This window comes from Mesoplodon mirus, assembly GCF_964341445.2.
Source record: "Mesoplodon mirus genome assembly, chromosome: 4".
Classification (NCBI taxonomy): Eukaryota; Metazoa; Chordata; class Mammalia; order Artiodactyla; family Ziphiidae; genus Mesoplodon; species Mesoplodon mirus.
This window is the reverse complement of record NC_138979.1, coordinates 156,843,795-156,860,579: the sequence shown is the minus strand read 5'-3', so window position 1 is coordinate 156,860,579 and position 16,785 is coordinate 156,843,795. Positions and strand designations below refer to the sequence as shown.

The window sequence follows — 16,785 nt, the reverse complement described above, 5'->3', positions numbered from 1 at the left end:
AAAAGCTTTTTCTGCATCTATTGAGATGATCATTTGGTTTTTATTCTTCAGTTTATTGATGTGGTGTATCCCACTGACTGATTTGTGGATACTGAAAAATCCTTGCATCTCTGTGATAAATCCCACTTGATCATGGTGTATGATCCTTTAATGTATTGCTGTATTCAGATTGCTAGTAGTTTGTTGAGGATTTTTGTGTCTGTGTTCATCAGTGGTATTGGCCTGTAATTTTCTTTTTTTTGTGGTATCTTTGTATGGTTTTGGTATTAGGGCTATGGTGGACTCATAGAATGAGTTTGGGGGTTTTCCTTCCTGTGCAATTTTTTTGGAACAGTTTCAGAAGGATAGGTGTTAACTCTTCTCTAAATGTTTGATAGAATTCGCCTGTGAAGCCATACGGTCCTGGGTTTTTGTTTGTTGCGAGTTTTTCAATCACAGTTTCAATTTCAGTACAAAGTCCCCTACACATGAACGAGTTTTGTTCCAAGAGTGCATCTGTAAGTCCAATTTGTTCGTAAGTCCAATAAAGTTAGCCTAGGTACCCAACTAACACAGTCGGCTATATAGTACTGTACTGTAATAGGTTTATAATACTTTTCCCACAAATAATACGTAAAAATCAAACATCTCAAAAAAATAAAGCATTTTCTTTTTTTTTTTTTTTTTTTTTGCGGTACGTGGACCTCTCACTGTTGTGGCCTCTCCCGTTGCGGAGCACAGGCTCCAGACGCGCAGGCTCAGTGGCCATGGCCCACAGGCCCAGCCGCTCCACGGCATGTGGGATCCTCCCAGACCGGGGCACGAACCCGTATCCCCTGCACCGGCAGGCGGACTCTCAACCACTGCGCCACCAGGGAAGCCCCAGCATTTTTAATCTTACGGTACAGTACCTTGAAAAGTACAGTAGTGCAGTACAACACCTGACATACAGGGGCTGGCATCAAGTGAACAGGCAAGAAGAGTTACTGACTGGAGGAGGGAGAGGAGGGGGGCGATGGTAGAGCAATAGGAGGAAGATCATCAGCAGTAGGAGATGGAGGGCAAGGTGCAGTTTCACTCACACCTGATGTTGATGGCACAGGTTCGGGTTCCTTGCTGGATTCAGTTCTATCCACCATCTTGAAAAAACGATCCATTGATGTCTGGGTAGTAGCTCTTTTTTTCTTGTCATAGATGATACGGTAGCACTGGACTGAATTCTGAAGGTCTGCTGCAACCTTCGTGCACCATTCTATGTTTGGGTCCTATGCCTCCAAACCTAACAGTGCCTCCTCAAATAAAGAAAATCCCCTTGAATCTCTTCGGTTCTTCAGTTACTTCTTCCTCTTGTCTCTCTTTGTCCTTTCTTTGGGCCTCCAATTCCATCAGGTCTTCATTAGTACTCTAAGCTCCTTGTGTTGCACAGCAAGGAATTCAGTGAAGCCGTCCTGTTGCAGATCTAGCTCCAGCTTCTTGCTTAGGGTCACTACGTTGCTGAAGACCTCTTTGGGCTCCTCATCCACCTTCTCAAATCCACGAAAATCGTGAACAAACTGCAGTCAGAGGTTCTTCCAAACCCTATTCATGGTGATGGCCGTAAGCTCACGCCATGCAAAGTCAGTGTTTTTATGGCCTTGTAGGTGTTGTAGTCCTTCCAAAATTGTCACAAGGTTGTTCTGGATTCCTGTCACTCGCCTTTACTGCGAAAAGTGTGATGTAAATAATATTTCTTGAAAGTCACTGTAACTCCCTGGTCCATAGGTTGGATGAACAATATAGTATTTGGTGGCAGATGCACTACTTTGACGTTGGGATGAAAGTCATCCATGGATGGGGGTTGGCCCCGAGCACTGTCAAGCAGCAAAGGAATGTCAAATGGGATGTCCTTCTCCAAGCAATATTTCCCTACCTCTGGGATAAAGTGGTGGAAAAACCAGTCCTAGAAAATGGCCTGTGTAACCCAGGCATTGGGGTTACTCTTACACACAACAGGAAGAGATCCCTTGGCTTTGTTTTTACGGGTTCTTGGGTTCTCTGAATGATAAACTAAGAGAGCCTTCAGCTTCATATTGCAGGAAGCACTGCCACTAAACAACAGAATTAGTCTGCCCTTTGCTGCTTTATAGCCTGGCATTAACTTTTCCTCCTTACTGATGTAACTTTGGCCTGCCGTCCTCTTCCAGTACAGTACTATCTCATCCACATTAAAAACCTGCTCTGTTAAATACACGCCTTCATCAGTAATTTCTCAAAGAATTTGAGGAAATTGCCAGGCAGCTACCATATCTGCACTCACTGCCTTGCCACTTACTTTTACATTTTGAAGTTTGGCTCTAACCTTGAACCAGTGAAACCAGCCATTGCTGACATTAAAAGATGTGCCCTCTGATTCTTTGCTGTGTTTCTTTTTCAAGTCTTTGTAAAGGCTTTTAGCTTTGTCTTGAATCAGCATGAAGCTGAGTGGGACTCAACACTGTTGCTGATCCTGCATCCATACACTGAGAAGTTTCTCCATCTTTTCCATCATTCTTGCACACTTCTTCGATATTATTGTCGACATCATCGGCACAGCACACTTCTCATATTCCATGATCTTGTCTTTGTTCTCTAGAATTGTGCCAATGGTTGAATGATTCATGTTATAACAAGTGACGTCTACCATCTTTTCTCCTCGCTTCACTCTCAATTTTTTTCACTTTTGTTTCCATTGTTATTTCTTGGCACTTCTTAGCAGTGCCGGCTACATCACCCGCTCCTTTTACACTTGCTTCCAGACATCCTGGGCTTGAAATAAAGATACTGTACTACTGTACTCTATACAGTACTGTATAGTAAGGTACACAAATGCACAACCACTTGTAGAGGATGCATGCATGTGACAATGTAGACCAGACACGTGAAGTAACTTATGTGATTAGACATGTGAACATAAGTTTGCATCTTTGAAAGATAGCAACTTGAAGGCTCGTATGTAGGGTACTTACTGTACTTGTGATTGGGCTATTCATGTTTTCTGTTTCTTGCTGGTTCAGTCTTGGGAGCTTCTACCTTTCTAAGAATTTATCTGTTTCTTCCAGGTTGTCCATTTTATTGGCATATAGTCACTTGTAGTAGTCTCTTATGATCCTTATATTTCTGTGGTGTCCATCTTAACTTCTCCTTTTTCATTTCTAATTTTACTGATTGGAGTCCTCTCCATTTTTTTCTTGATGAGTCTGGCTAAAGGTTGATCAATTGTATTATGTTGTCAAAGAACCAGCTTTTAGTTTCATTGATCTTTGCTATTGTTTTTTTCATCTCTATTTCATTTATTTCTGCTCTGATCTTTATGATTTCTTTCCTTCTACTAACTTTAGGTTTTGTTTGTTCTTCTTTCTCTAGTTGCTCTAGCTGTAAGGTTAGGTTGTTTGAAATTTTTCTTGTTTCCTGAGGTAAGATTGTATTGCTCTAAACTGTCTAGGAGGCTTGTGCAGGCTTCCTGATGGGAGGGGCCAGTTCCCGTCCAGTGGTGGGTGGAGCTGGGTCTTGTCCTTCTGGTGGGCAGGGCTGTGCTCAGGGAGACTTTAAGCCACTTGTGTGCTGATGGGTGGGGCTGTGTTCCCACCGCATTGGTTATTAGACTGCTTTTGCTGCATCCCATAGGTTTTGATTCATTGTGCTTTTGTTTTCATTTGTCGCTAGGTATTATTTGATTTCCTCTTTCATTTCTTCAGTGAGCCATTGGTGGTTTAGTAGCATATTGTTTAGCCTCCACGTGTTTGTGTTTTTTACAGTTTTTTTTCTTGTAGTTGATTTCTAATCTCATAGCATTGTGGTTGGAAAGGATGCTTGATATGATTTCAGTTTTCTTAAATTTACCGAGGCTCACTTTGCGGCCCAGCATGTGGTCAATCCTGGAGAATGTTCCATGTGCACATGAAAAGAATGTGTATTCTGCTGCTTTTGAATGGAATTATTGTTAAATATCAATTAAGTCCATCTGGTTTAATGTGTCTTTTGAGGCCTGTGTTTTTTTATTTTCTGTCTGGATGATCTGTCCATTGATATAAGTGGGGTGCTAAAGTCCCCCACGATTGTGTTACCATCGATTTCTCCCTTTATGGCTGTTAGTATTTGCCTTATATATTGAGGTGCTCCTATGTTGGGTGCATATGTATTTACAATTGTTATATCTTCTCGGATTGATCCCTTGATCATTATGTAGTGTCCTTTGTCTCTTGTAACAGTCTTTATTTTAAAGTCCATTTTGCCTTATATGAGTATTGCTACTTCAGCTTTCTTTTGATTTCCATTTGCATGGAATACCTTTTTCCATCCCCTCACTCTCAGAATGTATGTGTCCCTAGGTTTGAAGTGGGTTTCTTGTAAGTAGCATATATACAGGTCTTGTTTTTGTATCCATTCAGTCAGTGTATGTCTTTTGGTTGGAGCATTTAATCTGTTTACATTGAAGGTAATTATTGATATGTAAATTGCTATTGCCATTTTCTTAATTGTTTGGGGTTTGTTTTTGGAGGTCTTTTTTCTTCCCTTCCTCTTTTGTTCTCTTGTGGTTTGATGGCCATCTTTATTGTTCTGTTTGGGTTGCTTTTTCTTTTTTGTGTGTGTATCTATTATAGTTTTGGGGTTTGCTGTTCCCATGAGGTTTTTTTGTTTTTGTCTTTAATTAATTAATTAACTTATTTATTTATTTTTGGCTGCATTGGTTCTTTGTTGCTGTGCACGGACTTTGTCTAGTTGTGGCCAGCGGGGGCTACTCTTTGTTGTGGTGTGCAGGCTTTTCATTGCAGTGGCTTCTTTTGTTGCGGAGCACAGGCTCTAGGTGCACAGGCTTCAGTAGTTGTGGCTCATGGGCTCTAGAGCACAGGCTCAGTAATTGTGGCACATGGGCTTAGTTGCTCTGTGGCATGTGGCATCTTCCCAAACCGGGGTTTGAACCCATGTCCTCTGCATTGGCAGGTGGATTTTTAATCACTCTGCCACCAGGGAAATCCCTCCTGTGAGGTTTTGATATAGCAGTCTATATAGGTACAAGGTTGTTTTAACTTTCTGGTTTCTTTCCCATCTAGAGAAGTTCCTTTAGCATTTGTTGCAGAGCTGGTCTGGTGGCGCTGAATTCTCTTAGCTTTTGCTTGTCTGTAAAGTTTTTTTTTTTTTTTAATTGGGATATAGTTGTTTTACAGTGTTGTTTGTTTCTTCTCTACAGCAAAGTGGAGTTTCCTGTGCTATACAACAGGTTCTCATTAGTTATCTATTTTATACATATTAGTGTGTATATGTTAGTCCCAATCTCCCAATTCATCCCACCCACCCTTTCCCCTCTTGATGTCCATATGTTTGTTCTCTACCTCTGTGTCTCTGTTTCTGCCTTGCAAACTGGTTCATCTGTAACATTTTTGTAGATTCCACAAATATGCATTAATTTACAATGTTTGTTTTTCTCCTTCTGACTTACTTCACTCTGTATGACAGTGTCTAGGTCCATCCACGTCTCTACAGATGACCCAATTTCATTCATTTTTATGGCTGAGTAATATTCCATTGTACATATGTACCACATCTTCTTTATCCATTCATCTGTCAATGAATATTTAGGTTGCTTCCATGACCTGGCTATTGTAAATAGTGCTGCAGTGAACACTGGGGTGTGTAAAGCCTTTGATTTCTCCATCAAATCTGAATGAGAGGCTTGCTGGGTAGAGTATTCTTGGTTGTAGGTTCTTCCCTTTCATCACTCTAAATACAGTATATTGTGCTACTACCGTCTGGCCTGCAGAGTTTCTGCTGAGAAATCAGCTGATAACCTTCTGGGAGTTCCCTCGTATGTTATTTGTTGTTTTTCCCTTGTTACTTTTAATATTTTTTCTTTGTCTTTAGTATCTGTCAATTTGATTACTAGGAGTCTTGGCGTGTTCCTCCTTGGGTTTATGTGCCTGGGACTCTTTGTGCTTCCTGGACTTGGATGACTGTGTGACGTTTTCAGCCATTATCTCTTCAAATATTTTCTCAGGTCCTGTCTCTCTTCTCCTTCTGGGACCCCTATACTGGGAATGTTGGTGCATTTAAAAGGTCTCTTAGACTGTCTACATTTCTTTTCATTCTACTTTCTTTATTCTGTTCCATGGCAGTGATTTCCACCATTCTGTCTTTCAGGTCACTTATCCATTCTTCTGACTCACTTACTGTACTACTGATTCCTTCGAATGTATTTTTCATTTCAGTTATATTGTTCATCTCTGTTTGTTCTTAATTATTCTAGGTCTTTGTTAAACATTTCTTGCATCTTCTTAATCCTTGCCTCTATTCTTTTTCCAAGATCTTGGATCATCTTCACTGTCATTATTCTGAATTCTTTTTCTAGTAGGTTGGCTATCTCCACTCCACTTAGTTTTTCTTCTAGGGTTTCATTTTGTTCCTTCATCTGGGACATATTCCTCTGCCTTCTTGTTTTGACTGAATTTCTCTGAATGCAATTTCCATTCCACAGGCTGCAGGATTGTAGTTCTTGCTTCTGTTGTCTGCCCTCTGGTGGATGAGGCTGTCTAAGAGGCTTGTGCAGGGTTCCTGATGGGAGGGACTGGTGCCCAGTGGTGGGGAGCTGGGTCTTGTCCCTCTGGTGGGCAGGGCTGTGCTCAGGGAGACTTTAAGCCACTTGTGTGCTGATGGGCAGGGCTCTGTTCCCATGCCGTTGGTTATTTGGCCTGAGGTGATCCAGCACTGGAGCCTACAGGCTGTTTGGTGGTAATGGTGGCCTTTGGGAGGGCTCATGCCAATGAGTAGTTCCCAGAACTGCTGCTGCTAGTGTCTTTGTCCCCGCACTGAGCCACAGACACCCCCTGCCTCCCCAGAAGACCCTCCAATGCTAGCAGGTAGGTCTGGCCTAGTCTGTTCTGGGGTCACTGCTTTTTTCCTCTGGGTCCTGGTACCCTCAAGACTTTATGTGTGCCCTCCAAGAGTGGAGTTCCTGTTTTCCCCAGACCTGTGGAAGTCCTGTGATCAAACCCCATTGGCCTTCAAAGCCAGATTCTCTTGGGACTCCTTCTCCCATTGCCGGACGCCCAAGCTGGAAAGCCTGACTAGGGGCTCAGAATTTTCACTCCTGTGGGATAACTTCTGTGGTATAATTATTTTCCAGTTTGTGGGTCACCCATCTGGTGGGTATGGGGTTTGATTTTATCACGATTGCGCCCCCTCCTACCATCTTGTTGTGGCTTCTTTGTCTTTGGATGTAGGGTATCATTTTTAGTAGGTTCCTGTGTTTTTTTGTTGATGGTTATTCTGCAGTAGTGATTTTGGTATTTTTGTAAGAAGGGGGTGAGCTCACGTCCTTTCACTCTGCTATCTTGAGCTAATCTGAACTAAGTGGGTTTAGATAGAAAGGAGTGAAAATGTCATTATGTGCAGATGAAATGTTCTCTACCAAGAAATTTTATACACAAGAAGATTAAACCTATTAGAATGAAAAAGATCATGCAACAGATGGCTCTTCACTTGTAAATACTTTGTAATTTTCATTTTGATTTCTTCTCTAATATGTTAATGTATTTTAAAACGTTTTCAGCTTCCTTATATATGGATTCTTTCTGCAGTTATCTTTTTGCTATTGATTTTAAATATTATCGATTGTAGTCATTGAATATGTTATATATGATGATTTTTTATATGTGAATTTGCCTAGTTTTCCATTATGCCCTATAATAAGTTTAATTTTTATTAATATTTTGTGTGTTTGAGGAGAAAATAGCAATCCAAATTTGCTGGGCTCAAAATTCTGTATATATCTATTAGAAAGAACTTGTTAATCATTTTACTCATCTTCAGTAATCTTATTTATAATCTCTTTGATCAGTTAGTTTCTGGGAGAGGTATGTTAAGCTCCTTTAGGATGTTTTGTGTGTTTATTTCTTAAATTTTTATCCATTTTGCTGCATACATTTCAAAGCAGTATAGTCACATAATATTTAATAATTCTAACATTTTCTTTAAAAATTGTTCCATTTTCCAATATTGATTTTTTTTTTTTGGCCGTGCCTCATGCATGCAGGATCCTAGTTCCCCAATCAGGGTTTGGACCCGTGCATCGCGCGGAGTCCTAACCACTGGACCACCAGGGAAGTCCTAAATGTTCCTTTTTGATGCTGTTTGCCTTGAATTCTGTTTTGTCCATTAAAAATATTGTTATGTATTGATCCTCCTGCCCCCACCAGTTGTGTGTGTGTGTGTGTGTGTGTGTAGTGTATCATTTTTTGTAACCTCAGCTTCAACCTTGTGTTTTCATTCTTTTTTTTTAAGTGCATTTTTTGTAAGTAATATATAACTGGATTTCTAAAAATGTCAGTCAGAAAATCTTTATTAGTTAATAGACGAGTTCAGCAGTTACTGAGATTGTTGATATGTTTGTATGTATTTCCACCACTCAAAACACCGATTGAGAAAAACCCAATCAAGTAGAAGCCGAGAAAGAAGAGAGAAAATAGTCAAAATAAAACTGAGGTTCAGGGCTTCCCTGGTGGCGCAGTGGTTGAGAGTCCGCCTGCCGATGCAGGGGACACGAGTTCGTGCCCCGGTCCGGGAGGATCCCACATGCCGCGGAGCGGCTGGGCCCATGAGCCATGGCCGCTGAGCCTGTGCGTCCGGAGCCTGTGCTCCGCAGGGGGAGAGGCCACAACAGTGAGAGGCCCGCGTAACCAAAAAAAAAAAAAAAAAAAAAAAAAAACTGAGGTTCAGGGCTTCCCTGGTGGCACAGTGGTTGAGAGTCCGCCTGCCAATGCAGGGGATATGGGTTCGTGCCCCGGTCCGGGAGGATCCCATATGCTGCGGAGCGGCTGGGCCCGTGAGCCATGGCCGCTGAGCCTGCATGTCTGGAGCCTGTGCTCCGCAGCGGGAGAGGCCACAGCAGTGAGAGGCCCACGTACTGCAAAAAAACAAAACAAAAAAAACTGAGGTTCCAAGTAATCCTTTTAATATCAACATTGTAGATATAATTTCATTTTATTTTAGCGTTTTAAGTCGCTGATGAACAGTCTTTTTTCTAATCCTCATCCCTTTGTCTTTTCACTCTTTTTACTTTTGAGATTTTCTTTTTATCCTTAATATCCCAAGGCTTTACTATTAGTTGATTAAGAGTGGGCTGTCTTTGTTTTGTTGTGGTTATTTTAAAATTTTATTTATTTACTTATTTTGGCTGCGCCTCATGGCTTATGGGGTCTTAGGTCCCTGACCAGGGATTGAACCTCAGCCCACAATAGTGAAATCAATGAATCTTAAGCACTGGATCACCAGGGAATTCCTGTTGTGGTTATTTTTTATTGTGCTCTTTCAGTCTGCGGAATCATGTATTTTTAATATATTATTCATTAATTGTTGATTAGTTATTGTCCTTCCTCCATTCTCTTTATTCTGTAATTCTGAAACCCCTAATAGACCTATTTTGGATCTAGCTTTCATAATATGCCTTTTCTTTCATTTATCCCATGTGTTTGTGCATCTTTCTAGTGGAATCCTCAGGTTGTGTTTCTTGTGTACTACTTTGGTCTTAAGCTGTGTTTAGTCATTATTCAGCTATTCCACTGAATTTAATTTGGGTTTTGTTGATGGCAATGGTTGTTAATTAATTTCAGCAATCACATTCTCCTTTCCTAAAGACTTTGCTACACACAGGTAACGTGGCATCAGTTTCTGTTTACCACTATGGAATCCTGTCTAATTTTTTCATAGCTAACTTTTAAATTTCTGGTGTATAGAGAATGTTCTTTTTTGTCTTCAAGAGCAGTGTTACATTTATTAGTACTTTTGTAGTGATTCTATGTAATAACATAATTTAGTGTGGTGGTTGGTAGCATAGACAGGCAGAGGCAGAGGGCCAAGGCTCAAAGCCAAGCTCTGCCTCTTGGACAAGGTATTCAAACTCCCTGTATTCCATTATCCGTGCTTTGATCATACTGCTAATGCTTATGTCATAGGAGTTTCTGAGGATTAAAGGAGGTCATACATGCCAAAGTACGTGGCATGTACCAAGTCCTCAGAACATATCAGCTGCTGTTAGTTGTGGTCGTGGTGGTACTGCTGTGTTAGTTATCAGTACGCAATGGTATGGTTTGTGGAGATCCTCCCATGTTTTTGTAATTTGCCATGCCGTCCCAGCCATGCCGTATATTATGTTTTTAAATTGAAAATGGGATCTAACAGACTTAAATAACGTATGGCTGCTTTTTCTTTTCTACAGATTGATCCTGAGTTAGAAAAAAAACTGAAAATGAATAAAGTGTCACTGGAATCAGAGTATGAGGTACAGTATGCTCATGTAGCCATCTTCCTAGTCAGTGGCTGGTTCTGTCGGCTTTAAGGTAAATTCAAATTATTATCAGTACAGGAGAAAAATATTTACCTTAAATATATGTTATTGGAACAAGTATGTAGTCGTTTGAAAAGAAAATAAAGATGGATCTATATTTCATATACTGTTTCATATCCATATTCTAGATGGATCAAGAATTTAAAGATAAAATAACAAAAGGCTAAAAGTACTAGAGGAAACAATGAAGATTCTTTTTAGTGGTCTTGAGTCAGAAAAGCCTATTTAAATATGATAGGAAACCCAGAAGCTTTAAAAGTAAAGATTGCAGAATTCATACATAAAAATTCAAGAGTTCAACCTAAAAAAAATAGTGTATATAAAGTTACTAGTTAAATGTGAAATTCTAAAAATATTGTTTATCTTAACACGATGAATTAATTTATTTAAATATGAAGAGCGAATCAGTATGGAAAATTTCAACAACTCACTAGATCAGTAGGAACATGGGCAGAGCATGTAATGAGTTCAGAGACAAGGAAATGAATATCATTTTTAAACAGATAAAGAGATGCTCAACTTATAATAGGAATGTTAATTAAAATTATAACGAGGTATCATTTTCCACCTATCTTATTAACGAAATCAAAGAACTTAATAGCGTGTTTTATTATAGGATGTGGAGAGAGAGGGTGTTCTCCATCTCTGATCATATTTTCCCATTTCTTTTCATGTTTGGTCATTTTTGATTGAAAGGTGGACTTGTGAATAATATACATTGAAGAGACGTGTGAAGGGTGTTGATTCTCATTTTAGCATTTCAATCATTGGCTGATCATTTTGAGCTTGATTTTATGCTTCATAAGGGAGGATCTGTAGAAAGGTTTTGATGTTTCCTAAACCCCTAAAATTTTGTGGCATTCAGTCTCCAAATTGTTTACCCAGAGGACCTTGTCAGAGCTTAAGACTAGACCACTTTTTTGTTGTTGTTTGTTTTTGTTTTATTGTTGTTGTTTTTTAGTTTAGTTTGGGACTGGACCACTTTTGCATGAAGTTGTTCTGCCAACCTTGCATCCCATTTAAGAAATATTCTCAAATTCTCTTGAGCATATAGGTCTTATGTTATCTGAGTGAAGGCCATTATTCTTTCTTAAAACCTTTTTATAACTTTGTATCATTTCATAACTATACTTGAAAATAATTTACTCTGTTCTTGAACACTAAATTAGTAGAATTTTGTTCATCTATGTAGATTTAGTAAACTCCTGGTAAAACTGTAAGTGAAATTTAGAGAATGGTTCATTTACTGTTTCACCATTATCTTGTCAAAACCTCTAATTTGCTACTTCTCAATATATAGCTATGGAGGGTTTGTCTGGGAGTGGACGTTCGTTAAAGTTCTTTTAGAAGCCGTAGAGATTGAGAGCTGAAGAAATCATATAGACCATTTGGTCTAGCCTTTTCATTATTACTTTTGAGAGAATTAGTGCCCAGATAGCTCAAATCACTAGCCTGGGGTTATATAGCTTGTTAGTAAAACAGTAATGCTTAGTATCCAAGTGTCAAGGTAAATTGATATCATTTTCCCTGTCTCTGAATAAAAGCTATCCTGTGTTCTCTGTGTTTCTTTTTCTATTTTGTTCACTTAATTATTCCAGAATAACCAAAGCAGATATATGAAAGTTACTGTCAGAGTGGTGTCAGAAGGGTAAAGAAAGGTTTATGTTCTTCCCTTTTTTCCTATTTTCATTCCTGTGCTTGAGAGACACTTCACAGTAACTAAAGATATGGTGATCCAAACTGTGGTTGAAGCTAGTTTTTATTGCCCCAAAAGAGCTTTGCTCATGGCAGCTATGGGGAATATCTTTTCATTCTTAAGCCCAGGCTCATTTCTTAGGTGCAGAACAAATCATCTTGGTCTCTATTCCTTCTAGCAGACTCTAGAGTCTCCACTTTTGTTCTCTTCATTTACTGCCATGACCCATGTTAACCCATGCTAGTCATTATTATGCTGGATTAGCATTCGGACCTGGAGTTTTGTTTTCCCAGCTTCTTCACTTTCTTTGTGCTCTCAAAAATAAAACATGTACATTATTCAAGAAATGCAAGTTAAAACTACAATGAGGTACCACCTCACAGAGGTCAGAATGGCCATCATTTAAAAAATCTACAAATAACAAATGCTGAAGAGGGTTTAGGGAAAAGATAACCCTTGTACACTGTTGGTGGGAATGTAAATTGGTGTAGCCACTATGGAAGACAGTATGGAGGTTCCACAAAAAACTAAAAATAGAGTTGCCATGTGATCCAGCATTCCTGAGCATATATCTGGAGAAAACTATAATTCTAAAAGATCCATGCACCCCTATGTCATAGCAGCAGTATTCACAATAGCCAAGACATGGAAACAACCTAAATTTCCATCAACAGATGAATAGATAAAGAAGATGTGGTGCATATTAATATATACAATGGAATACTACTCAATCATGAAAAAGAATGAAATAATGCCATTTGCAGCAACATGGATGGACCTAGAGATTATCATACTAAGTGAAGTAAATCAGAAAGAGGAAGACAAATACCATATGATATATCACTTATTATGGTATCTAAAATATGATGCAAATGAACACATCTACAAAACAGAAACAGACTCACAGACATAGAGAACAGACTTGTGGCTGCCAAGGGGGAGCATGGGGGAGGGATGGATTGGGAGTTTTTGATTAGCAGATGCAAACTAAACAACCAGGTCCTACTGTATAGCACAGGGAACTATAGTATTTTGTGATAAATCATAATGGAAAAGAATATGAAAAAGAATGTATGTGTGTGTATATACCTATATATGTATAACCGAATCACTTTGCTGTATAGCAGAAATTAACACAACATTGTAAATAAAGTATAATTTAATAAAATAAATTTTAAAAAATACAGAGTTTTTCTGTTTTAATAGTTTAATTCTGATGATGGGAAAGATAGGCAGTAACATCAATAGGAAGTAAGAAAAATTTTAAGTCCTAAGAAATACGACATTTCTTTCATTATTAAGCTTGATATGCAGTTATTTACTAGAATTACAAGTGAGGGCCTATTGAATTCTTTCTACTCATTTATTCATTCATTCATTGAGGTCCTAATCGAACCCACAGGGCTCCTATACTAATATTTATCCTCTAATATTTGTGGCTCTATAGAAAATAAAGGACTCCACTTTTGAGGACTGGAAGAATATTCGAGGACCCAGGCCTTGGGAAGATCCTGACCTCCTCCAAGGACAAAGTCCAGAAATCCGTAACACTAAGACAACTTGACTATGCTGATTCTTTTTTTTTTTAATAAAAATGTTATCAACTGGAATTCCCACCACATACTCCTATCCATTGGAAAGAAAATTACAGACCTGCAGAAGCCTGGATGGGAGTAATTTGATGATAAGTACTCTTGATAAAAAGTTGAGTACAGGTTTCTATACTTCCCAACTCTTTTATTTGCAAATGAAAGTAACAATGTTGATCACATATATTTTTTACTGCTCAATAAAAGTGTGAATACTGCCACTTAAAGAGTGTCATTTATTCTACTCCCAGGTACCCACCCATATTTCTTTTCCCCCAGCCAGTAGGGCAGTCTGATTCCTAATGAGAATAATAGGTCTGGTTCCAAATTTTCACAGTAACATCAAGCAGGATTTTATGTCAGACCTATGTGGAAAATAATGTTGATCAGTCTGGTAAGAGCCTTGGTTTTATTGGTAATACCTCACATGTCAGGCTAATCAGTCTCCAAAGCATCACCTGATGATGGTGTTGATATTATTAAAATGCATTAAGAAAGTTTTATTGCTCCAAGTTAAAGCAAAAATCATGAGGTCATAACTTCCATCCTAATATACAAAAAAAAAAAAGAAAGAAAAATGCTGAAAAACTGAAAACAGGATGCTTTGATCCATGAGAGAACTGAGGTACAGGACAAAACCATCACCCTGAAAATTTGAGACACAGAGAAATAATAAAGAATCACAGTTTACCTGGAGGAGAAAACACCTGGAAACCACTTCTGGGCCCAGCATCAGATAGGAATACCTAAAGGGTAATTCACTAATTATTAGAGACTGAGCATGGACTAACCTGAGAGATAAAAACTCTTGGGGACCAGGCCAGGGACACACTTTTACTCCCTGGAACCCCACCAAGTTCTCACAGTGAATGTCAGAGAAAAATCTTGTTCTTCTAACAAGGGGAGGGGAAGGTAACCATTTTGAAATGTGCCTTCCAAATTCTGTACTTAACAAAAGCCTGGTCTCAAAGGAAACTATTTTGTTAGAGCTTAATTATACTGGGTTTTACCGGAGCCTAACCAACTGGCGTAAGGGAAATACCCAACTCTGCCTCCCTCTAGCCTTTCTGTCTCACCTAAATGGAGGAAGAGGGGTGGGGAGTAAGACTGAAAAGCAGTTGTGCAGGTCACATACCAGGATCCCATGATCACTAAAAGACTAAGATCTAATCAAAAGAGTATAGAAGGTTCCCCTCGCTTTCCACATTACTGCCACATCGCCAAAGGCCCACTCACTGGAGTTTCTTTTACACAGTCCAACTGGTTATCATGTCCAACTTTCCACAACAACAAAAACTGCAAGGCACACTAAAAGACAAAAAGCACAGTTTGAAAAGACAAACTAAGCAAGAGAATCGGATTCATAAATGGCAGGGATTGGAATCATCATACTGAGAATTTAAAATAAGTATGGTTAGTATGCTTAAGAGCTCTAATGAAGAAAGTACACAACATGCATGGACAGTTGGGTAATGTAAGCAGAGAGAAGGAAGTTCTAAGGAATCATAAGGATATCAATAGAACAGAAATGAAGAATGCTTTGATGTAGTCATCAGTAGAGTAGATATGGTTGAGGGAGGGAGAAAAAGGAGGGAGAAGGATACATATACCATGTTAACACTAATCAAAAGAAAGCTGAAGTAGCTATTTAATTCAGGCAAAGTAGGAAAATTAAAATTTAAAGCAAGGAAAATTATCAGGGATAAAGAGGGAGCATTACGTAGTGATAAATGAGTCAATTCTCTAAGAAGACAACAATCTTTAATGTGTACCTAATGACAGAGCAGCAAAATACATGAAGCAAAAACTGACAAAACTGCAAAGACTAATAGATGAATCCACTATTACTGTTGGAGATTTCAACCGCCCTCTGTCAGAAATGGATATATCCAGCAGTCAGAAAATCAGTAAGAACATAGTTGAACTCAGCAGTAGCATCAATCAACTGGTCTAATTGAAATCTCTAGAATACCTCATACAACAACAACAGAATACACTCTTCTCAAACTCACACATAACATTTATCAAGACAATATTCTTGGTCATAAAACACACCTTAACAAATTTAAAAGAACAGAAATTATACAAAGTATACTCTCAAACCACAATGAAATTAAGTTAGAAATCAGTAACAGAAAGCTACTTGGAAATTCCCAAATACTTGGAGATGAATCAGTACACTTTTAAATAACACATGTCAAAGAAGTCTATAGAGAAATTTAAAATATTTTGAGCTAAATGAAATTGAAAATACAACTTACCAAAGTTTGTTGGGTGCAGCAAAAGCAGTGCTTTGAGGGAAATTAGAAGCATTGAATACATGTATTAGGAAAAAACTCTTTATTAATCTAAGCTTCTAATTTAGGAAACAAGAAAAAGAAGCATCACTTAAATTCAAAGTAAGCAGAAGAAAAGAAATAATAGAGCTGAAATCTGTAGAGAAAATCAACAAAACCAAAACCTGGTTCTTTAAAAAGATCAATACAATTGATAAACCTCTAGCCAGACTAAGAAGAAAAAGAGAGAAGACACAAATTACTAATACCAGAAATAAAAGAGGGGCCATCACTATTGACTCTGTAACAACATTAAAGAATAATAAAGGAATATTATGAACAAATTTATGCCCACAAATTTGATAACCTAGATAAAATGGATCAATTCCATTACCTTTCAATTACTTGAAATTTCATTCCTTGAAAGACACAATCTGCCAAAACTCACACAAGAAGAAATAGGTAATCTGAGTAAGCCCATATCTTTTAAAGAAATTGAATCAATAATTAACCTTCCAATATAGAAGGCACCAAACACAGATGAGTTCAGTGGTGAATTCTACCAAATATTTAAGAAAGAACTTATACCAGTTCTCTTCAACCTCTTCCAGGAAATACAAGCAGAGGAAATACTTCCTAACTCATTCTCTGAGGTCCGCATTATCATAATACCAAAAGCAAACAAAGACATTGCAAGAAAGTAAAACCATAGACCAATATCACTCATGAAGATAGATGCAAAAATCCTCAAGAAATTATTAGCAAGTCAAATCCAACAATGTATAAAAACAATTATACACCACAACCAAGTGGGATTTATCCCACGTATACCTGGGGTGGTACAGAAGGCTGGTTTAACATTCAAAAATCAATTACTGTAATCCATCACAT

The 16,785-nt window shown here is 38.5% G+C and overlaps 1 protein-coding gene across 2 annotated transcripts in view; it reads left to right on the top strand.

Annotated features, from left to right (window-relative positions):
* COX16 (cytochrome c oxidase assembly factor COX16) overlaps window positions 1-16,785 on the top strand; it is a 131,069-nt gene that overhangs the window by 21,052 nt on the left and 93,232 nt on the right. Inside the window, exons 3-4 of one of the 2 annotated variants that reach the window (XM_082619705.1) lie at window positions 10,205-10,267; window positions 13,477-13,835. In XM_082619705.1, coding sequence (XP_082475831.1) covers window positions 10,205-10,267; window positions 13,477-13,593 — 180 coding nt within the window. In that variant the 3' untranslated portion in view covers window positions 13,594-13,835. Of the gene's footprint in view, window positions 1-10,204; window positions 10,268-13,476; window positions 13,836-16,785 lie in introns of those variants that run through there. The other variant, XM_082619706.1, reaches the window with a different exon arrangement.